The 24826-nt window shown below is 41.3% G+C and overlaps 2 protein-coding genes across 6 annotated transcripts in view; one reads left to right on the forward strand and one right to left on the reverse strand.

Annotated features, from left to right (window-relative positions):
• ERMARD (ER membrane associated RNA degradation) overlaps window positions 1-15359 on the reverse strand; it is a 26813-nt gene extending 11454 nt beyond the window's left edge. The window contains exons 1-10 of one of the 5 annotated variants that reach the window (XM_046669326.1): window positions 15306-15359; window positions 11812-11980; window positions 10355-10494; window positions 9337-9438; window positions 8952-9041; window positions 6583-6680; window positions 5987-6123; window positions 4714-4828; window positions 3871-3973; window positions 887-916 (exon numbers count right to left, since the gene is read on the reverse strand). In XM_046669326.1, coding sequence (XP_046525282.1) covers window positions 887-916; window positions 3871-3973; window positions 4714-4828; window positions 5987-6123; window positions 6583-6680; window positions 8952-9041; window positions 9337-9438; window positions 10355-10494; window positions 11812-11980; window positions 15306-15311 — 990 coding nt within the window. In that variant the 5' untranslated portion in view covers window positions 15312-15359. The other 4 variants (XM_046669330.1, XM_046669328.1, XM_046669327.1 and 1 more) reach the window with 4 other exon arrangements.
• The window catches only part of DYNLT2 (dynein light chain Tctex-type 2), a 22574-nt gene continuing 13042 nt past the window's right edge, over window positions 15295-24826 (forward strand). Inside the window, exon 1 of the mRNA XM_046669331.1 lies at window positions 15295-15609. Coding sequence (XP_046525287.1) covers window positions 15310-15609 — 300 coding nt within the window. The 5' untranslated portion in view covers window positions 15295-15309. The remainder of the gene's footprint in view (window positions 15610-24826) is intronic.

Below are 24826 nucleotides of genomic sequence, written 5' to 3' on the forward strand. Positions count from 1 at the left end.
TGTACTTACATGTATATGTGTGTTTATATGTGTGTAATTATACATATATGTGTGTTTGTGTATGTCAGTTACTTTATTAATTGCTTCTTAACTCACCATGGACTTTGGAACCCACCATCCAAACCAGTCCTATAGACCTAATCCTACACAGATTTGACTACATTATCTAATTCAATCTTCACAGTATCAAATATATTATATATTTAAACAATAGCAAATTATTTACATAACGGAATAAACTCTTCAGGTAAACAGATACATTTTTTAATTTACCCACCACTGTTCACTCTGGAATCTAATAGTTGTCTTAAAGGCAAAATGATCTGAATGTCCAACTCTGTACACATGGACTTTTCCTTTCTTTCCTCCTGTCAGCTAACCCCATGGTGCCATACCTTAGGACACGTAAGAACTACTATCCAGGATCACGCACACAAAAGCCTCTGTACTCTACAAGCGGTAAGAGGTTTTTTCAACATTAACTTTTACTATTTCAGATCTTCACCTTCAGAATCACACCTCCAACTTGCAGATTAAATGCACCAGTGTATAATATATACTCTCAAGAGTAGCTAATGTATATTTCACGTGCAAAAAAAGTGTTACCTTTAAATCTAAAATGTAAGTCCCTAAGTAATTATAGCATATAATGTTAGTATCTCTTGGCATTTCCCAACTCTGACTTTTCTACAACTTTAGAAACTAGGTTAATAATATTGGGGCACAGCCTGAAAACTATCTTTAACTTCATAATAATCTTTTTTTTTTTGCTTATATAACTATCAACACTTCCTGTAAGCACACGACTCACAGCTGATCTCTAATTTGTATTTCAAAAGAACACAATGGGTTTTTTTGTTTCAAGATATCTAATAAGTTTACTTACTTCATCGAAGGTGGTATAAAGAGCTGTTGACTTCAGAAAAGGAAAGAAAAGAAATAATTAAAGCAAAATACAAGTAGAGCGACATTATTCAAAGTGGGAAAAAATTCTAGTACATGGCCACAGATATGAAACCTTCTTTTGAAAATAAATCTTTATCTAGAAACACTGGGAAGAATGTCATTGACAACATAAATGCATCATAAGAGACGTGAAAATACAGTGACCCTGGCAGCTGAGCCACGTTAGAACGCTGTCCTCACAAGCACATGAGCTCAAATACTTCTAACATTTGTGATCCCAAAACTTCACAAATCGTTACTCACACAGAGTACTTCTAATGATGGCTGGTATTTGTGTGCAAGTGAGTATTTTCTCCAACAAACAGCCTTTGGTTTTCGTGCTTCTTGGTGTACTCAGCACAGAGTTTATAAACACAGGGTCTGGGGCCAGGCTGCCCCGGCATTCTAATCCCAACTTCAGCGCTTTCTAGAAGTGAGACCCTGGGTACCGCCATACACTCAGGTTTCTCTGCAAAACGGGACGTGAGTAAGGCCTATCTCAAAGGCTGCTGGGGAAGTCAGTAAGATTTTACACACAGCGTGATGAAATCAGTATTTTGTGGAAGCCAGCTCTTGAGAAATGTGTCTTACTTATTAACACTTATTAATGTACTTTCGATTTAACATTATCAAATGTTCTTCAACATTCAGTACTGTGCAGATGACTCCAAAAAGTCTATATCTTTAGCTCCCGAATCTGTACCGCTGACCCTAAAATTTTTCCTGAGCTCTAAATATCCAACTGCCTGCTAAATATCCCCACTACTTCCTCAAAAAAGCTGAACTTTCCAGTTATCTTCATAAACTACATGCATTAATTTATACCTTCTTTTATGGAACTGGTATAAATGTCTTATTGCTCACCCCTAATACATAAGCTTCTTAAAAGTCACAAAGTCTTACTCATCTTCCTCTCTTCCACTGATCTCAAAGACCCCACAATAATAAGTATTCAGCAAATGATAAGAGCATGTGCATAGCTCTCTATAGTTTTACAAAGGATTCTCACATATGTATTGCCTTATAAATAAATTGATGTTATGTTTACTCTGCATAAAAGCCTTGGCTAAAATTTAAGATATTCTTTGATAAATTATATCATCTGTGGAAACAGTCACACTATTTATTTGTGCAGTCAAATGACAAGCGAGTTATTAAATTTATTAATCCCACATAGTTATACATGACTGATCATGCTGCCATGAACTCAGGTTCAAGTATACTCAAGTGAGAGCCGTGAGGCCAGGGGTTCTAGCTCTTTGTGCTGGAAGACTGATGCTTCACTCCACAACATTGGACTAGGGGAAGCCTCTGTCAAAGGCACCGGGCGTGAGCACCAGGGCGAACTAATGTGAACGCCCCCCTCTCAAGGCACCTGCACCAGAGACCTCTACAACAATGCATATAAGGTAAAGCAGAACTGCCTCAGGATGAAACAGAGACAGAATGCAGAGAGGAGTGGCTGTTAAATCCGAGCAGACGAGGCTCTAGGAGGTCACTATGGGGCCTCAAGTGGTCAGGAGGGGACAGTGGGCAAAGTATGAGAAAGACATGCATGTTCATGAGCTGGCGAGGAGCCTAAATTATACTGGAGGAATCGGACAGAAAAAAGCTGGAGAAAGGCTGAGGTCACTCACTGAGATCCTTACACGCCACACAAAACTGTGAACCTCATTGGCAGGCACTGGGATGCCATGAAAGGTTTTAAGCAGATGAGACCATAAAAGACATAAGAATGATTGTTAGTTTACAAGTAATTAGTGGCAGGGGAATCACGAACACTGGTGAGGAGATGAGCTCAGGTGAGTGTGATGAGGAGCCAGGTGAGGCCTCAGCACTGAAAGGAAGGGGCATGAGGTCAATCAGGGGCAGAATCGATGGGCAGAGCTGGAGAACAACTGGACAAGGAGAATGAAGTGCAGGGAAAGCACAAGATGGTGCTAAAGCCTGGTGCCAGAGCGATGGAGAGGATAAGGATCATAAGGAACACAAGAGAACAAATTTGTGGAAGAAAAAATATGCTTTTTCAAAATAAAGTAAATTTGAGATGGTGGGGAAAACTCATATGAAGATATTCAGCAAGCAGGTGTAAACCTACCTCAGGAGGATGGAAGAACTGTAAGGGAGAGACAATGCCTTGGAGATCGCTGGAATCAATGCTATGAATTGGCCACTTAGCAATGCTTTAGCTGCATCAACAACTTTTGATGTGTTGAGCTTTCATTTTCATCTGGTTCAAAGTATTTTCTAATTGCTGTTCCCCTAGAGGTAACAGCTCAAGGCATGGGATTGTGTGAGATCTCCCAGGGAGCAAATGTCAAGAGAGGGCAGAGTTGAGAACAGAAGTTTGAGGAATGTCTATTTATAGGGGCAAAAAGAAGAAGCTGAACTAGTGAAAAAATCAAGAACAGAAGGTGCAGCAGACACTGCTGTTCATCCCATAATATGTATTCTCCCTTTCCTCTCTCTAACGGATTCTCTGATGGTTAAGTGGACACATGGCCACCGAGAAACACCTCCAAGTCTCCCTGGCAGTTTTGGCCAAGAGGGAGCAGTGTTCTTAAAGAGGGGCATGCTGTAGACCATGGACTACCTCATGGGGTTACAATGGTTTGCCAATAATTATGGCTACACAGAGAAAATAAGTGGTTACTACTTTTGTGACATCATTATGATTAAAAAGACTACTTGGAAATATTATAGAACTATCAAAAAAAATCATAAATAAAATAAATATAAATCATGTAAAATCATTATAATAGGGATCCACAAAAAATGACAGTCAAGTCTTCCAAAGAAAGTTCTTAGCTAAAAAATTTATTTAATGGTAAACAAAAATAAGATATTAAGAAATTTTAGTTATTCAGAGAAAACTGTCAACACAGCAGCAACAACAATCACCATCAATCATGAAAGCATGCATACCTCAGCGGTCAGAAGCCTTTTTGGACATTTGTTAACCGTGGCAAAAACTTTCCTAAGGCCAGTCTCCAGTTGTGTCAGTAACAATACGGCACAGTCAGCAAACCTGTGAAATTGAAGGAAAATAGGCAAAATTCCATGTTTTAAAAGCAACACTGGTACCTACACCACAAGAATGGGGCTGTATTCCAGATATGAGCAATGTGTGTTCAAGCAAGGACGGGTGACGTTACTCATTAATACGAGAAACAAAGCCAGAATCAGTCTCATTAGACTAGTGATTTTAAAACTATTTTCCAGTGTTTTAGTGCATGATGAAACATTTTTAGTAGCTTTGGTGGAGTAAAATGTCATCAAAGATCTGCCTAACTCATAACTTCTAAAAAATACTCAAATACCAGGACTTCAGAGGGTTCTCAAGGTGTACAAATGAAGGTATCAGGATACAGTAACCAAGACCACTAACCTCCTGATGTCCATGTGTGTACGCTCTGCTCCCCAGGGAACACAAAGACAAACTTCCTTCCTCTTTGCTCCATGAGTCTCTAACTCTGGACACAATGTTTCACTCATAGTAAGCACCCAAAAAAACACTAAAAAGTTGATTCTAAAAAACAATTATCTCTATCAACTGTACCCAAAGGATGACACATAATGTTTAACTCACAATCACAAGCTATCTTTTAACTAATTATATGAAGATACTTGATGCTCAGGTCTACTCTTGAGTCAGCCCCACTTCTATTTGCTTACACTCCAGTAGCAAGAAAGCATGGGAGCTAGAGGATTGTAAGGGTTGGCCTCCCAACTACCAATAACCACTCTGTAACACCACCCTTCAGTTACCTCTGTGACTTGAACTTGATTAATGCAACTTCCCAATATGGCAACATGATTTTTAATATGAAAGTGGATTTCTTCATCACTTCTTCTAATACTGAAAGCACCTCATGAGAAACATCTGCAAAATAGCAAACATTTTTAAGCACAACCACACTGGACAACTGAAAAAGATGTGAACACACTTAGGAAGTGATGCCAATGAGCTGACCTCCTCAGCTGGACAAACTGTAGCCTCTGGGGCAGTGCATGCTGTCTGAGAGTAAGACCACGTAAACTAGAGCCACAGCTGTAGGAGACCACAGGTACCCTTGGAAAAAGGGTACTGCATCCCTTTACCAATTTAGGCTACAACAGCTTTGAGTAAAGGAGTTCAGGGTTGACCAGCTGACCACACTGACCAGGAAAAGACAGACATATTTTCAGAAGATATAGGAACCAAGAGTGAACCCTATGGTAAACTACAGAGTTTGGGTGACTAGGATGTGTCCATCTAGATTCATCCTTGGTAAAAAATGTACTACTCTGGTGGGGGATGCTGATAAAGGAGGAGCTATGCCTGTGTCAGGGCAGAGAGTATAGGGGAAATCTTCGTACCTTCCTCTCAATCTTGTTGTAAACTTAAAACTTCTCTAAAAAACAATGTCTTAAAAATATATACATTATTGGCAGTAACCAGACTACCAAAAGTGTCCATGGTACAAAAGGCTGAGGCTGCCAGGACCAAGATAGTCCGTACTGTTCCCTCCACGATTTACATCAGCGAATACTGCTGTGCACCTCTCCTGCCAATGTGGAAAAGGAATGGGCATGGAGCAAACACATAGTTTAATTGTTTTTTCAAAGTTTTGTGTCCCCTGCCCCCATTAATTTGGTAAGTGGCTTTGTCATAGGGAAAAAAAAAGAAGTTATAGGAGACCATCTATACTATAGGCACTTTTTGTATGATGACTGAGTACAAAGGTGCGACAGCTAAAAAGAGAAGGGAACACACATTACAAAACGTCAACACATCTGAAGGATAAACTAATTCTCTCACTAACATTGATTCATGTAGCCCTGAGTCTCAAAGGGTCCCACGACAGCCTGGGGGGCACTCTGGGAAGAGGTAAGGTTTTATGGGCAAAGTTTGAGAGGTTCTTCAAGCAACTTTCAAAGGCATCTTGCTGTTGGAGAATAATCATTCCACCTACAGAGCTCAAGTCTTGATGCTACTTAACCGTTTTATAAATTTCTTTACGAAGATATATTCAGGAAAAATGTGAAATGTTGTACTCGCCAGGGAAAACAATCAGATCCTCTAAGTTTGTAAGAGTTATGAAAGGTCGATGTGTCAATGTAAGTTTAGCTTGTTGAAGGTAAGTCTTCAGTAGTTGACCCAATCCTGCCGTCAACAATATCATCATTGAACAGTACCTAGGGGAAAATACCAGACAGGTCTGTTAGAAAAATGAACTCAGTCATACAGAGAAAAAGCTTTATCTTCAAAAAGAAGTTGAAAATTAGGAAAGTAGAACACCATTAAATTGCAGAAAGCTCCCCATAGCTGTAGGAATTAAGCTGTGCAACGGCTGGGAGGAACAATGATATCTCAGAAACTGGTGGGCTGAAACCTCAGGGTCTCCTACCCAGCAGGAAGCTGTGACATCGTCCTTCCCATCAGGTTTAACCTCAGAATTGCCTTCCGGGTGTAAGTCCGTGAAATCACAGCTGTCACCACTTCAGCCATTGCGCTATTAATATTCAGTTTAATCCTCAAAATCCTGCCTCAAAACTCTCTCACGTTTCTCAAGACCCATCTTTCCCTGCTGTGAAATTCAAGATAAACTCATAAGTATATCAAAAAAGAAAGAAATTACATCACAAGCAACTTACTTTGGAGGAACTTCCTGAGGTGACGCAAATCCATGCCACAAGACGTTACGCAGGTTGAGTCCACATGGGGAGCCAATGAAGACTTTCAGCACGTCCACCTAACCAGGGTAAGGACAGCAGATTATCGAGTAGGTACATAATTCCTGAATTACTGAATACACCAGTACAATACTGGGATGATGTCTGCTTTCTTCTTTAGAACTAAGAGAACCAATATCGTGGCTCACGTATAGTGATAATAACGATAATCATAATAAACCAACAGTACTGAGCATTTGGTACGTCAGACACACTTCGCACATATGTGTGATGAATGTACTCATTCATCCTCAGAACAGCCTACAAGGAAGGTACTACTATGACTCCCACTGTGCAGACGAGAAAAATACAGGCATGGGGAGGGGAGACCAAGGTCTCAGATGACACAAAGCTATCAAGGGGGATGAGATTTGACCACGGGCTGCCTCTGGGTTTGAAGCACCAGACTTTAGAAGAGATTCAGAAAAAACGCAAGATGTTCACACTGAAAGAACTTAAAAGCTTGTCATACGACAAAGAACAGCTGAGCCTCCAGAGGACTCAGGAAAGGAACGGAAGCTGTCTTCATCCACCTGAACGATGGCTGCTGAGAAGAGGAGACCCTGGCACTGTGAATCACTTAGAGGGAGGGAAAGCCCGAGAGTGGAAGTTACAAAGAGGGATTTCCACCCCATCTCAGAATACCTAACAACCAGCTCTTCAATGCCACTCCAGGAAGGCTTTGCTCCCATATTAATTTTTAACACTTTAATATTAATAATTTAATATTATTTATTTTGAATTTAATATTACTTTTTAGTTAATTGCTTATAGCATCTGGGCTATCAGAAATATATATGCCAACGAACTAGTAAAACAATCTAGGGGCTAAAAGTGGCTGCAGGGAAGCAAAAGGCTAACAGCACACAGGTAGGTAACAACAACAGATCAAAACAACCAAATGTGGTTAAGAATTCCATGTAACAACGAGAAGTTTGTGCTTTATCTTCATTCCATATTCTCCACCAAAGAAAATGATGTTTAAGCTGACAAGGGGTAAGAAACCACCATGAAAAGTGGGAAAGCTTTACAGAAGACAGATTCCTTATCCAATACCTATGAGTCTAGCCTATAATATATCACACAATTATTGTAAATGACTTCCTGGCGTGGCAGGCTCCACCTTCTGCATGACACTATCCTGGCTTTCTTTTTCACTTCGACCTTGCCTCATTCGGTTGCCTAAAGGTTATTCATTAGTCTTAAACAATCTTGACCACGTGGTCTCTCAAAGATTCTGAAAAAGCATATAGCTCTGCATGTTTTTCAACTGCATCTAAATTTTTTTTCTCCATAAGCTTCAACAGTCACAAAGGGCATAATTTCCCTTTGCAATGTTAAAAATATTATGTGTTAAAAATACTGATATTTTAGAGCAAAACTGTAACATCCCTCTTTAAAGGGTAAAAATTTTATTCTAAAATAAGTTAGTATTATAATTATTTTTTTTAAAGATTGGCACTTGAGCTAACATCTGTTGTCAATCCTTTTTTTTCCTTCTTCTTCTTTTTCTCCCCAAAGCCCCCCAGTACATAGTTGTATCTTCTAGTTGTGAGTGCTTCTAGTTGTGCTATGTGGGACGCTGCCTCAGTATGGCTTGATGAGTGATGCCATGTCCGTGCCCAGGATCCAAACTGGCAAAACCCCGGGCTGCCAAAGCAGGACGCATGAACTTAACCACTAGGCCATGGGGCCAGCCCCGATATAATTATTAACATATAATTAATGAAAGCAATAGACTTCAAACTGCTCATCTGACTGGCGCCTCAGAGGTTATTACACCAGAGGTCCTCATGGCAGAGGTCCTCACAGCAGATGTTATCACATCAGAGGTCATCAAACCAGAGGTCCTCACACTAGAGGTCAATGCATCAGAGGTTATTAGAGCAGAGGCGATTATACCAGAGGTCATCACACCAGAAGTCCTGACACCAGAGGTCCTCACGGCAGAGGTCCTCAAAGCAGACATCATCACACTGGAGGTCATCACATCAGAGGTCATCACATCAGAGGCTATTAGACCAGAGGCTATTACTTCAGAGGTCATCACACCAGAGGTCATCACATCAGAGGTTACTGCAGCACACTAAGACTCAGGATAAGAGAGAGGTGTGTCTTTTGTCTGGAAGAGTGGCAATTCTGTAAGGGGAGGTGGTAATGGAAAATAAGCCTGAATCACTGATATAATTATGTTTTTCCTAATGTAGCACCAGTTTTTGAGAAGTAAAAGTACAGCTAACATTAACTGTTTTGTGTTGTGTTACTCTATTAGTTTTAGTGAACAAGCTTACCACAGACTGCCCAAAGACTTGCGCAAGCTCTTCAGATGCAAGCAGATCTCTTAAAAGAAAAGGGCATTCCTTCCCAATCAGTAAAAATACCTAAAATTCAAACAAAAACTGTATAATGATTGCATTATAATGAGCCAAATGATGTTAAGAAAAAAGTCGCCCATAAAGCAACTCTTTGGACAAAAGAAGAAAGAAAAGTACTAAAGATACCAATGTTTCGATTTTATAATCATTCAAAAAGAAAAATATTTAAAATCTGTGCCAAATGATTTTCTTTTACTGGAAACAATAATCAAAATCAAGAAATTTGAGTGCAACTGTAGAATGGTTTAACGTTCATTTAGATACTTTAATGGACCAACAATGAAAGAGTTCTCATACTTACATCACCCAAGGTTCGTTCCAGACATGATGTCAGCTTCATTAAGCCGAGAGAAATAGCAGGGGATTGACGACTTTCCAAAGCGTCAAATACTTCAGGAAATAACTGTTTAGAATAAGACATACGTTAAATTTGCGCTTAGTGAGAAATATTTCTCAAAGTAACAATACCATCAATGAAATTCAAACCTCTAAAGATTTCAGTTGGCGTATTTTAATGACTTGTTTGGTATGGGTAAACATTTTCTACATAAACATAGTATCAAAAGAATCAAGAAAATATTTTAATATCTGAGGAGTTTTTTGAAAGTTCTCTCTATATTTAAATGTTTGTTAAAAGCAATAAGTCTGGCATAACTGTAAATTGAAACGTCAAATATTTTGACCTAAATCTTATTTCCTGTTTTGATTAGTTCTTAAAAATAAACATAAGGCAGCTCACCCTGCCACTCATGAGAGCTATTACAAAGGGAGAAGCGACGATCCTTCTGCTCTACATTAGGAAATTCAAAGAATTTTACAACAGACTCTTATAGTTACTGCCCTATTGTGGACAAGTGAAATGGTTGGTTTGAACCAACCAACAAACCAACCAAAACAAGGTTTGGGCATGGTCCCAAACTACCCTCCTCCCTTCCATTCACCCTCGCCAAACCAAGCATCCTCATCTCCAGTCTCTGGGCCCACTGTCTCAAGAATGCCTTACTATCCATCCACAAGGTCTTTCCTTTTTCTGGAGCAGTCCATTTTTCTCTGTCCCAGGACAGTGCCCATGCACCAAGCTAGCTCCTCAGCCCTCCATTCTGATCCTGCATCCAAAACCTTCTTCTGTTCAAAGGATGTGCCTCTCAGCTGAGGCTTCGATGACCGCAGAACAGTCCCAAGTTGCCCTGTGACCCTAAGCCTTCTTCACAGTTGGAAGGCCCTGAGGATGGAGACCCCTTTAAAATTAGCAAGTAACAAGGGCCTCTAAGTGGAACTTGCAAAGTCTTTTCTTTCTAAAGGTTGTTTAAAAGCCAAACCTCTGGAAAACTTGTCCATTGGAGCCATGGTGCATATCGAATTTCAAACTGCCCCCTGGTCAGAGATAACAAATGTATGTGGACGGCCTCACACACAGGGCCCAGCAGCCTCACGCTTCCCCAGTAATCCAGACCCTGGGCTTCAAGGACAAGAAAACAAGTTTTAGTACCACAGACCCATACCAAGTGATGAAAAATGTCTAAATTATCAAAGGAAAATTGCTTTATGAAATTTCCACAAAATCAACAACCAGTTTATAGTTGAAGTTACACTAAAGATACTCATATATTGTTGGAAATAAGTTACATAGTGTTTATCTGACTGTAAAAGAAAAATATACTGTCAGTAGAGAATCTGGAAAATAAAGGTTCAAACGAGAGAAAAAACATTTCCTTCAATTTCTTTACTTGCATATAGGTTTATACAAAATCAGGTTCATACTGTATATATATTATATTTTAACCTGACTTTACTTTTTACTGAACATTATTAGACTGTGAGATTCCCAATGAAATTATTTTAGAACATATCTATAAGATGAATATTTTGTTGTTTTCATTTTTTTGATAAGTTTGGAGCTGAACATTCACACGGTGCTCAACGAAAAAATTTAAAAGGTGAGTCTCCCTCCTGGCCGCCCGATTCTCCTTCCTATAGCAGAACTGTTACTAATTCCTTGGGTAATCTTGGAAATACTTATACTTACACAAGCAAATACAAATACATGCCCCTCCTATTTTTTTACATAGCCATATAGCTAACAGAGATTTCTGAATCAAAAAGATGGGCCCCCTCGTTCTTTCTCACTACTGCAAATATTCCCTTACGTGCATTTTTCCTAACTAACTTAACCAATCCCCTACTGCCTGACATGTGGCTGTCTCCAGTGTTTCTTCTTTTTTGCTACCTCAAAATGCTGCAAAGAGGAGCCTGCACAGACACCACTTTCATACCTGTAAATATGCCTGACTCCAATTCCTGGATGGAATTGCTGGGCCAGAGCACATTCGTTTGTAATTTTTATAAGTATTATGAAATTTTCCAACCCCAATCCCTGCTCCAAAAAATGTCCAAGAATGTGCAGAAGACCTTTAAAATAACTGTGTAATGCATTACTGGTCATTTCATACCCTTAATTCATGTGACTTCTACTTTCTTCCCTTTTCCCCCTGGATTACTGGCCTCGAGCTGAGATCTGTGTCATGCACAGCCCCTCCACCCCCCACTGCCTCCCAACCCCTCCTTCTCACACAGCATTTTCTGGGCCCAGATTTTTGTTAACTCTTCTATGCGTCTCTGGACTCATTCTCTTGCTTTTCACACTGATTCCTGTTCTCTTTTGAGTTAGGCCTGCATTACAACATCCTCTAATCAAAAGCAGCAATGGTCAGAAAGGGACACTTTACAGATCGAGGTATTTTAAATGCAACAGTTGTGGGGCAGAGAAAGTACAAACCTGACTCTGTATAAAGCACACAGTCTGTAATTGTCTGCCAGCACACTTCACCACTCTGAGTTACAATACTATTGATATCACAGCGTTCTCTGACTTCAAACCCAAGTTTACATATCATATCATACACTGAGGGAGACAGACAGGTGGTAATAGGATCCTCTACTAATACCTGAAATATAAAACATAGAAGACACTGTTTAACAGGAAATAAAAACAGAGGACTATTAATTATATATTTAAATCATGAGGAAATTCTATTCTATCTTAAGTACAGACTATACTCAGGTATAGCTACTGTCAACACACTTTCTGGCTATCATGAAAGCTGTATGATTAAAGCATTGTGATGAAATATAAAGATACTTTGCATATTTTCAAATTAAAATGTGAAGATTTAAAATTATTTTATTAATTACAATATTTGTTAAGATATGAGTTTACAGGAGCTCAATGTGTTTTACAGACGAGCACGTTACTCCTTTCAGCATTCCTTTACTATCCCAAAGTTATCAAAATAAGCCTTTTTTTATGGGCAGTGGGAAAGCAGAAAACCAAGCATAATATACTAAAACAGAAGTAAAAAGCACACCTCTGATCCCTACGTTATGTAAAAGGCAGCAAACCACACTGCTTTTTCATGAAGGATTAAACAAAACCAAAATCCTCATAATTATCTCCTCACTACACTAAGATCATCCTATAAACCTGTGTTCACATTCTGGGTCTGAAACTGACCTAGGCGGCGTCTGCGTTCTAGCAGTAGTGAGGTAGTCCTGCCAGCTCCCTGAATCGGGAAGCTGGCCAGTTTAATTCCTCCACGCTGTTAAGCATTGCCTTGTCACCTTGTTCCCTTGTCCTGTTCCCCAGAAGCTTCACTTCCCACTCTCAGCCCTGGCTGTCAACTGATCCTAGCACATGAAACTTGTGTGAATATTCAGTGATTCTCCATGACTCTGCAGACCACAGCTTACTCAACGAGTCAGGGCACTCGAAGGGACACTGCAAGACAGCAGGGGGAAGAAGGGACTTGCTCCTGCAGCCTGGGGACTTCCTGTCCACTTTCTATTACTTTGAGCGTTGCCCCAGCAGCAGCAGTGCCCCCTGCTGCAGCAGCTGAATCCAGCCTGCAGTTTTCCCGACACTTGTAGGCCAAGCTTCCACACTGTGCCCCCGCAAGAGACACATCACCACCTGTCCAGTGCCACCTCAAGAGCCTGCTTCCCACTCGCCAGCCCCTCCACGTAGCTGAGCAGCACAACTGCCTCCTTAGAGATCTGAGTTTGAGTACTTGGGGACCTTTCTCTAAGTTTCTAAGTTTTAAAATTCCCACCACTTTTCTTAGTTTCCTCGGTCCTATGGGTAGTGACTACTTGGCCAGCTGCCATCTCCACGATACTTTCAGAGATCTCTTTTTATCCTTTTAGATATCTAGTTAACAACGTTATACCTAGTTAACTCTTTATATTAAATTCTCTCAGTTCAAAAAAGATATAACACTAAAGGGTTATTTTCACATCAAAAGGGATTCCTTGAATTTTTAAAAAGCATTCGAACTCTAAAGGAATGGGCTGTGGTTCTGGAGTGACAGGTGGCAGGCAGAAATGATACTGTCACACAAAAGCCCATCTACCACACTACTAAAGCCAGCCGTGGACATGGCAACTGAAGTTTTGAGAAAGGTTTTTGAAAAACAAAGGTCAAGCAATGGATTGGAGTACATGAGGAGGCCATTTGGTGTAAAATTAACTCAGCCTGACCTTGCTTTCCAAAAGGGCTTGACATGGCCATCGAGCATGTATTACGTATGTGCTTTAAGCGTTTGCTGTGTCCCAAAGACAAGAACAAATACCCTTAAGATAAAGATGCAACTGCCCCCAACTTGGCATTTCCTTAAGGATGAGCATCTCTCCCTACACCAGGAACTGATTGCTGCGCTCAGCCTGTGATCACTCAGCTCCAAACAACAGACCCGCTGCCTGCTGTGTGAACAGCAGTGCTGTGCCAGCTGGGCAATCTCCCAGCTACTGTAAAAGGGACATTCCAATCACACGTGATAACGCTCTTCGGTGGGATTTAACCACTCTGCACACCCCACTTTGGCGCCCTTCCTTCCTTGGGGAAGGAAGAGCCCGGGCTAGCCCTCAGATCTGGCTCATAACAAACTCACCCCAATTTTGATCTATAGCTTGGTTATGGATTATCTGCCTCAACATCTTTCTTTGGGTTGTGGCTGCCCTATCAACACAGTTGCCCCTCAGCCTCAACCAAACTGTAAGACCCTGGAGCACAGAGACTAGGTCTTACACAGCCTTGCACCCCAAGGCCATGGCGTAGCTCCTGGCGCACAATAAGTGATAAGAGTTACTGAATGGTTGGCTCCTCCTACCCTGGGCTGAAACGCACTCCAAGTCTCCCCACCCTCAGCCACTGGCTACCAACAGACGCACAATTCCAGAAGTTGGCTTTTAGATGAACTTTTCAGCCCATACTCTCTTGGACAAGACCTCACTGTTAATGAAGAAATAAAATCGAACGTCAAATAAACAGATGAGACGCTGCAATACTTGAACTGTCCCATGTACTAGTCACGAAGGTGGGTCCTCCCACCAGCAGCCACAAACCCTGGGCGCCTGCAAGTGCACGCACACGTGGGCAGCCACCCACACCCTTATCCTGACTCCTCACTGGCTGCCCAGAGCCCCGGGCTCTGGAGCAGTAAGGCTCAAATCCAAATTCTTCCTCCGACTCTTTCTACCTCTTGCCTTGCAAGTTATTTAACGTGTCTGAGCCCAGTGTGAACTGTCAATTGTGCCAAATACCATCACCTTCCGGGGCTGCAGGCACTACAGATAATACGTGAGGAGTACCTAGCACGCAGCACTCAAGACGCAGAGCTATGGCTAACACTGACGACAGACGTCTGACGTCTGACGTCCCAAGGCGGTAACGAGTACAGCCCTCCCCGGCGTGCGGTGCGCAGCCGCCCGCGAGACTCGGCGACTGGGCTCCAGTCGTCACCGGACAGCCGCGGACTCACGGCGACGGCACGTGGGCGCGCGGAGGCGGTCCTGGCGGCGACGCAGAGAAGCGACACGCGGGGACGAGCGCGGGGAGAACGCGCCGCCGTCGCGCGCTCGGCCGCACGCCCGGCGCCGGGTCACGCGTTAGAGCCCGTCCGTCCCCGCGCGCGTGCGCACGGCGTCACGCTAATCCTCACACCCTCTGTTCGCCCGCGTGGCCCAGGGAGCTGACAGGGAGGGGGCCCGGAGAACAAGCGCCGGTGCCCCCTCACGCCGGGAGCCGACAGCGCGGGAGAGGGGACCTGCGCAGACGCAGACACGAGGGGGCCCGGAACCCCGCCCAGGAGCCCGCTTGGAGCCGGTGGGATGGGCAGACCCTCCCGCGCCCCCCGCCAAGGCCGCCCCGCCAGAGGGGCGCGGCCAGCACGGCGGCGGGCGCCGGGCCAGCACGGGCGCGCTTCCCGCCCGCTCTACCTCCATGACTTCCGGCTCCTGGCCGCCGGCGCCGCGGGATGACGCACGGAGCGCTCCGCCCCTACCCTGCCTCCCTCTTGCGCTCACGTCCGGCGGGAGCGGCGCATGCGCGAGACCTGCGCTCTCGCGGGAAGCTGCAGAGACGTTGAGGGCGGACGCGGACGGAGGAGCTGGGCGTCTCGGAGCGCGGGCCAGGATGGAGAAGCGAGGCCGAGGCGGGAAGCTGCCGGCAAACCAGCCCGCTCAGCAGCCACCGTCGACGCCTCGGAAAGAGAGGAGGCCGAGCATGTTCGAGAAGGAGGCCGTGAGTGCGGCGACGGCGGGGGGCTCCCCGGCAAGGGCGGCGGGGCGCTTCCGGTGCGGAGCGGAAGTCCGCGGGCCCGCCCTGAGGCCGCGTGCTGGCGGACCGCGGTGGAGTCCGCGTTCCCGGGTCGGAAGAGCCGACGAGGCCGTCTGCGACCCTCTCCAGACTTCTCAGCCTACGGGTTTCCTAAGCGTTTTGTCCCTCTTCACGGGAATACGTAATTGCAGTGTATCTGGTGGCATCTCACAAGCCAGAGGCGGTCTTACCCGAAAGGAGCGAGTGTGGTGGATTGAAGACAAGACAGGTGTCTGAGATGCCAGCGGAGCGATGAGATGTTACGAGATCTTGAAAACAGCAGCACTGTCGGTGTTGGAAGAGTATACAGGAGGAAAAAGTTAAATTGAAAATGTCCTGCACCTTATCTTGTCTGAAACTGTAGGAAATGCCATTCGATTTCATTGGTGGTGTAACCCTGGGGTTTCTATGTGACCCATCACTGTAATCGAGATTCACCTTTTATGGAGACTTTAAGGGGGAAAAGTTTGTGCAGTGAGACGAAACTGTGCGATGATAGGGCTGAGACCAGAACCAGTGCTCCGGGCTCCTGGTCCACGCGTCTGTGTGGTCTCCTTTCATCACCAATTCATGGGACCCGTGATTGATAGGGAGGAGGGAAGATAACAGGTAAAACACTAATTTTTAGAGATCCTAAAACATTTCAAGTGTCAAAAAGAGAATTCTCAAAAAAAGGTCGTGGCAGTGTTTGAGGTTCCAGTGACAGGTCTTTGATGTCTGCATTTTGCAAAGGAAAGAACAAACCAAAGTAGGAGAAAAAAATGGGGCGAGTTCACACAACTGAGAAAAAGCAGAGCCAGGCTAGAAACCTTAACCTGTGGAACTTTAAATGTTGTGCCCTCAGAAACTGCTGCATTGCCTCACAATAAGTGAGTAACAGATAGGTCACCTGCAGTAAAGAAAAATGTATTTTGAGGCAGACAGAGGTGTCTTTTATAAACTTCGAGTCTGCCAAAGGTCTGAAGTCTTGAAAAATGAGTAAACCTGAATCCAAAAGGAGGACACACATCGGTACACTTGGTATATAGCCAAAATCTGGGCAGAAGGGGATACAGACCAAGGCAGTTCTTGTTTATATGATCTGGATGTGATCAACTGTAGGTGTCCTTAAAATCTAGGCTTCTACACATAAGAAATGTGAATAGATGAATAGTTGGGAAGATGCTGAGAAGGGATTCCGCAAATGCTCAGTAGATGTCTGAGGACAGTGAGCCAACTTTCAGGTGGCTGATAATTCCCATGTTCCTGGGCATAGGAAAAATTAGGACATACAATTCAGTCAATATAAACATCTTTTGACTTTAGCTTGCATCCATTTCTTTTCTAGTAGGGGGATCTTGATTTTCCTTTGGAGAATTAATGCATCCCCCATTGGGTAGCATTTCAGTGGGACTGTCAGTCAGTTTCCTTAACTGTATGGTGAGAATAAGACCAAAACTAGGCTAATTAGATGAACTCTTCCTGGAGTGATGCAAGAAACTGCTTTAGTTTCATCCATATTGAGGGTGACCTGCTGAAGTGGTTCGTGTCTGGTTCTTCAGCCTTCTCTTTCATTCTGTGAGCTTCTCCATGTCTTCCCAATTAATACAGCTTTGCTTAACAAGAATGATTTCTTATTTCTTACAACCAAAGATCCCAGAACGTTAAACGCATTACAAAAAGTTGAAAACTTGATTAGTCTCACTTGTGTACATTTGAAAATCTTAAATACTGGAAAATGGCATTTAGAAATACACCAATGTAATGGCATTCCATGACCAAGCTTGGTTTATTCTAGGATTATAAGTACCGTTAACGTAAGGAAATGCCTTATCAATAGGTTGAATAATTAAACTCAGGTTGTTTTAGTAGATGCCAGAAGTTGATCATATTTAAAACGTATGCCTAGTTTTCAGAAGTGATTACAAATATTCTTCCTTAATAAAGGGATGAAATACTCTTAGTAAAGAGAATACTAAATTGGAAGGCCAATATGATACATAAGGAAGAAATGTAGAGAAGTGAGTTTTCAGCATAATGGAATGTTGTTTTCACACAGCAGGTGCATGCCCTCTCCTCAAGGGAATCATTGTGGTTGGGAGCCACTGTTTATGGTGCAGTGTAGTTGTATCCCTTGAGTATATTGTGGGGAGAAAGAAGATAATTACCCTAGGGAACTTTCTCTTAATGAAAAACACCAAGATAAATATTTTGTTTTTAAGAGGTTTAGGGAGCTAGTAATGCTTCTCTTCCCCAACTAAAACATAAAGCAGCCTGGCAGATGGTGAAAATAGTAGATTTATTTCTGATAAAGGACTGCTTCTGGCAGCCAACATGAATAACTCCTACCAGAAGCTGCTGAAAATAACAATGTATGAAGCAGTTGTTTCTATCAGTTGGTTGTAAGGCCAGACACAGTAGTGATCTCTGAGAGGGGAACAGAAAGGTGAGGCCCAGGATTTCCCCTAACTTACTGCCTGGTGAGGGATTCCAGCTCACATCTTATGGAGAGGTCACCCTTAGTTGAGAAGGATTTGGGAACCAAGATAGGCCAAGGTGTTATGAGTCTGCAGAATAGAGTATTAGCAGAGAGCTGTACAAACAGCTTCAGAGATGTGCAGAGGATTTTCCTCAAGTCTTCAGATTAGTGCATCAGGTGAGGAAACCACCTGTGGCCAGAGAAAGAATCACTCAGAGGAGCAGGAAAAAATCCTTGGACTTATGTGAAATAGTTGGTGTTCCCACCAGGAAGAATGGAAAACCATGTAAATCACAAGAGATTGGTTAGAGTGCTGAGAAGTGTGTTATCTCAGTACTGTGGGGGAAAATAGCCCTACACTTGAAGATTTCTCTAACCTGGCCTTTCAAAGCTCAAAAACAAGCCTCAAGAGAATTTAACTCTTTCCAAGTTACTACATTCTAGAAGAAAGTTCAAGAATATTTACAAGGGTACAAAAATGTATGCAAATAAGGTAAATTCACAATGTGTGTCCAATTAAATATTAGTAGACCTACAAAGAAGCAGGAAAATACAATGCAAAATGAGAAGAGACAAGCAATAAAACACCCGGAAATGATGCGGGAGAGAATTAGTTACTAATTCTCTAGTACTAAAAAAAGATACTAAAGCAGTTATGAAACAGTTGTATTATATTAGTTTTTATCAAATTAGTTATATAATATTTATATTATAAAACAGTTTTTACATTCTGTATGTTCAAGCATGTAGAGGAAAGATTGAGCAAGCTAAATCAAAATCAAACTTCTACAGATGAAAAATACAGTGTCATATGTAAAATATAATGAATAGAATTAACAGCAGATTTGACAATACAGAACAAGGGATTCGTGAAGTTAGAGACAGCAATGGAAATAAAAGCCTGAAAAAAAAAATTAGGAGACATCAACGAGCTATGGAAAAATTTCAGGCAAAAATTTTGTTCTTATGTTTTGAGTCCCCAAGTGACGAGAGGAAAGAGGACAGACAAAAAAAAAAATTGAAGAAATAATGGGTGAGAAGTTTCCAAATTTGATGAAAACTAGAAACCCACAAATCAAAGAAGCTTGATGAATTTCAAGCACAAGAAACATGAAAAAATTATGCTGAGTCATAATAGTCAAATTGCTTAAAATCAGTGATTTAAAAATTTAAAGGCATGCTAAAGCAATCCTGAGAAAAAAGAACAAAACTGGAGGCGTCAGGATCCCTGACTTTAAAACATACTACAAAGCTACAGTAATCAAAATAGTGTGGTACTGGTACAAAAATAGGTGCGCACATCAGTGTAATAGAATTGAAAACCCGGAAATGAAACCACGCATCTATGGGCAGCTAATCTTTGACAAAGGAGCTGAAGGTATACAATGGTGAAAAGAAAGTCTTTTCAACAAATGGTGCTTGGGAAACTGGACAGCCACATGTAAAAGAATGAAAATTGACCATTGTCTTTCACCATTCACAAAAGTAAACTCAAAATGGATGACAGACCTGAAGGTGACACCTGAAACCATAAGGCTTCTAGAAGAAAATGTAGGCAGTACACTCTTTGATATCAGTATCAAAAGGATCTTTTGGGACACCATGTCTTCTCAGACAAGGGAAGCAATAGAAAGAAGAAACAAATGGGACTTCGTCAGTCTAAAGAGCTTTTTCAAGGCAAAGGAAAACAGGATTGAAACAAAAACAACCCTCCAATTGTGAAAAAATGTTTGCAAGTCGTACATCCAACAAAGGGTTAATCTCCATAATATATAAAGAACTCACACAACTCAAAACAAAACATCAAACAACCTGATCAAAAAATGGGCAGGGGACTTGAACAGGCATTTCTCCAAAGAAGATATACGCATGGCCAATAGGCACATGAAAAGATGCTCATCATCGCTGACCATCAAGGAAATGCAAATCAAAACTACACTAAGATATCACCTTACACCTGTTAGAATGGCAAAAATAACCAAAAGAAAAAGTAGCAAATGTTGGAGAGGTTGCGGAGAAAAAGGAACCCTCGTACACTGCTGGTGGGAATGCAGACTGGTGCTGCCACTGTGGAAAGCATTATGGAGATTTCTCAAAAAATTAAAAATAGACACACTGTATGACCCAGCCACCCAACTACTGGGTATCCAAAGAACTTGAAATGAGGGATTTCAAAAGTCCCATGCACCCGTCTGTTCATTGCAGCGTTATTTACAATAGCCAAGACATGGAAGCAACCTAAGTGCCCATCAACTGATGATTGGATAGAGAAGATATGGTATGTATGTATATATATATATATATATATACACACACACACACACACACAATGGAATACTACTCAGCTATAAAAAAGGATAAAAGTGTCCCATTCACAACAGCATGGATGGACCTTGAGGGTATTATGTTCAGTGAAATAAGCCAGATAGAGAAAGACAATCTGTATGACTCCACTCATATGTGGAACGTAAACATGTAGACAAAGAGAACTGATTAGTAGTTACCAGGGGAAAGGGGGTCTGGGGGTGCGCATGAAGGGTGAAGTAGTGCACCTACAACATGACTGACAAACAATAATGTACAACTGAAATTTCACAAGGTTGTAAACTTATCATAATCTCAATAAAAAGTTTTAAAAAAATTTAATGGCAACTAGAATAAAAAAACTTCAAGTACAGTTGTGCATCGCCTAACAATGAGGATGTATTCTGAGGAATGGGTTGTTAGGTGATTTTGTCATTGTGCAAATATCATAGGGTTTGCTTACACAAACCTAGATAGTAGAGCCTACTACACACCTAGGCTGTATGGTTTACCCTATTGCTCCTAGGCTAGGAACCTGTACAGCAGTTTATTGTACTGAATACTGTAGGCAATTGTTACACAATGGTAAGTATTTGTGTATCTAAACATAGGAAAGATATAGTATAAATATGGCATGAAAAATTTAAAAAATGATGCATCTGTGTAGAACATTTACCATGAATGGAATTTGCAGGACTGGAAAGTGGTCTGGGTGAGTGAGTGAGTGGTGAGTAAATGTGAAGGCCTAGGACATTACACTACCATAGACTTTATATGTACACTTAGGTCACCATAAGTTGATTTTTAAAAATGCCTTTAATAATAAATTAAGCTTAGCTTACTGTAGCTTTTTTACTCTATGAACTTATTTTTTTAACTTTTTGACTCTTGCAGTAACGCTTAGCTTAAAACACACATTGTTCACCTGTACAAAGATATTTTCTTTATATCCTTATGCTATAGGCTGTTTTCTTTCTTTAAATTAAAAAAAAATACTTTTTATTTTTTTGTTGTTAAAATCTAGGACACAGCGCATGCATTAGCCTACGCCTACACTGAGTCAGGAACATAAATATCACTAATGATCCCTACCTCCACATCTTGTCTCACTGGAAGGTTTTCAGGGGCAGTAACAGATGGAGCTGTCATCTCATATGATAAAGCTTTCAGATGGAATACCTCCTGAAGAACCTCCCTGAGGCTCTTCTTAAGGAGGTGTCACTCTTTTCAGAAATATGTCCATGGTGGTTTGCTTGATTTGTTTCTTTTTTTTTTCATCATAGATTTGCTTATAAGCAGATAATGCACCATGAACATTCCTGTCAATGAAAACTTTTTGGTGTTCCAGTCCATGTTTTCAGACTTTTTTAGGAGCTTGTTGAAGTCTGTAATAGCTTTTGCTAAATCCTTCACTGTAAATTTTCTTGAGAGTTCTTTTTCTTCTCCTCCAGTTTCCTTTTCTCTTGCCCCTGCATTCCTGTGCGTGTTCAGCTATGCATTCCTGTTCCAATTCCAATAACTTCTTATTAGTCAATTCCATAGGAACCATCTTTGGGCGCTCCTCAATGTCATCCTCATTCACCCAGGTTAAAGTTGTTTGCAATCTCAACCACAACCTTATTGATGTTTGCAACCCTCTCATCCATCTCAGGTCGTTTGAAATCATGGAAAAACCTTTGAAGTGTCTCCTTCTAGATATCATTTATGTACTTGGAGGGACATGACCCCAAGCCGAAACAACATTCGTGATGCAGTCATAAAGATTGTAATCCTCCCAGAATTGCCTTAGTGTATTCCTCAGTTGCAGCAATACCCTAGACAAAGGTCGTCCTCAGGTAGTAGGCCTTAAAAGATACTATAACTCCTTAGTCCATTGGTTGAATCAAAGATGTGGTGTTTGGAGGGAGAAATTCCACTTTGATATTGGGATAAGCATCAGCAATAAAAGAATGATGTTTAGGAGCGTTATCAACAATGAGGAAAATCTTGAAAGGTATGTTATTCTCCAAATAGTATTTCTCCATTTCACTGGCGTAGCTGTCAGGAGATTGTCTTGGAAGAGGAGCTAGGTTAGCCATAACTTCTTATTGCTCCTATAGGACACTGGGAGTGTGCGCTTATTGATATGTTTGAAGGCCTTGGGGTTCTCAGTGTGACAGGTCACAAAGGGTTTCAATTTGGAGCATGCAACATTACCCCTAAGCAAGACTGTTATCTTGTCCTTAAAAGCCTTGAAACCTGGCATTGACTTTGCCTCATTATAGAGGAAAGTCCTTTCAGACATCCATTTCGAGAATAGGGAGGCTTTATTCCATATTGAATGTTTGCTCTGGCAGGTAGGCAATTTCCCTCCACAATCAGCTGATCTACAGTTTCCAAATGTTCTTAGCTGCCTTCACATTGGCATTCACAGAAGTGCCACTCATTATCACATTGTGTAATGAATAACTCTTCTTGCATGGTTTAAACCACCCAGAGCTAGGAGTAAATTCAGCATTGTAATTTAGTCCAGCCTTTTCTTTCAACTTTGCAAATGAACTTTTTGGTCTGGCTGTGATAAACATGGTGCTGAGAGAGACACACGTCTGTGTCTGGTCTTCAGTCCAGGTCATTAGAAGTTTCTCCATGTCTGAGGTAGGCCATGCTTGAATTTTTGGTAGTCTTGCCTTCAGTGAAGCAGATCCTTTATCCAGCTTCCACCACTTTGTTCTTCTTTAAGATTGTAGCTATGGTAGAATGGAACATTTGTGACTGGTGAGCAGTAACCATCACTGATTTTCCATCTTCATAGTCCTTAATCACTTTTAATTTTGTTTCCACATCAATCGCTCAACTTGGCCTCTTACTGGCAACATTAGCAGTGTGTTTTGTATGCTTGGGGGCCGTGATGACCAAAACAACATGAGATTTAATTGAGCACAAGAGAAAATGATGCGATCAAGGGACTCAGTAAACATGTATGAGGCTGCTGCTGGTGTAACATGGCATACTGTTTTACAATAAGCTTTTTATGGGTAGAAAGAGTATGCTCTAAAGCAACAATAAGAAGTATAGTAAATACATAAACCAGTAACATAGTTTATTATTATCAAGTGTTATGTACTGTGCATAATTGTATGTGCTATACTTTTGTATAACTGGCACCACAGTACATTTGTTTACACCATCACCACAAAACATAAATAATGTGTTGTGCTGCAACACCATGATGACTAGAATGTCTCTAGTTGAATTTTTCAGTTCCATTATAATCTCAGGAGACCACCATCATATGTGCTGTCCATCACTGCCTGAAACATTGTTATGGTGTGCATGATTGTCCAGGGGAACAAAGAGGAAATAACAGCAGACTTATCAGGAGCAATGCAAGCCAAGAGACGTTGAGGAATCGTCTTTAAAGTACAGAGAGTTCCCAAATTATGATGGCGTGACTTAACGATTTTTTGACAATACAGTGATGCAAAAGTGATAGACATTCAGTAGAAACCATATGTCAAATTTTGAGTTTTGATGTTTTCCCAGGCTAGCTCATGATGCTGAGTAGTGGCAGCAAGCCGAAGCTCTCAGTCAGCCACATGATCCTATGGGTAAACAACTGATACACCCATTCTGTACCCATACAACCATTTTGTTTTTCATTTTCAGTACAGTATTCAGTAAATTACATGAGATATTCAATACTTTATTATAAAATCGGGTTTGAGTTAGATGATTTTGCCCAACTGTAGGCTAATGTAAGTGTCCTGGACATGTTTAAGCTAGGCTGGGCTAAGCTGTTCTAAAAGATACTTTAAAGTATATTTAAAGTTGAAGCAATCATCAATACCCAGTGAAAATATGTTTTAAAAACAAAGGCAAAATAATGAGTTTTTCAGATATATGAAATCTAAAAGAATTCATCACCAAACCTACACTGTCAGAATTGTTAAAGGAAGTCCTTCAAGCAAAAGGACTATGATATGAGATGTAAGTCTTTATCTAAACAAGAAATAGCATTGGGAGTGATAAATAAGTAGAAAAAGATATATCTTTCCTTATTTTTAAATCGATTTAAAGATAGGTGATTAAATCCAAAATAACAACATATTGATGGATTTATACCATTTGTAGATGTAGGATACATGACAATACCAGCACAAAGGCCAGAGAAGTGGGAAGAGGGGAAAGAAGTATGCCATTGTAAAGCACTTATGCTAAACATGAAGTGGTATAATATGACATGAAAGTAGACTGATAAGTTAAAAATACATACTGCAAACCCAAAAACCACCACTGGAAAAGAAGAAAGCTAATAGACCAACAAATGATGTAAGATAGAATCATTAAAAATAATTCAAAATAAAGCAGAAAAAAATAAAGAGAACAAAGAACAGATGGGAC

This window comes from Equus quagga, chromosome 8, assembly GCF_021613505.1.
Source record: "Equus quagga isolate Etosha38 chromosome 8, UCLA_HA_Equagga_1.0, whole genome shotgun sequence".
In the NCBI taxonomy this organism is placed as follows: Eukaryota; Metazoa; Chordata; class Mammalia; order Perissodactyla; family Equidae; genus Equus; species Equus quagga.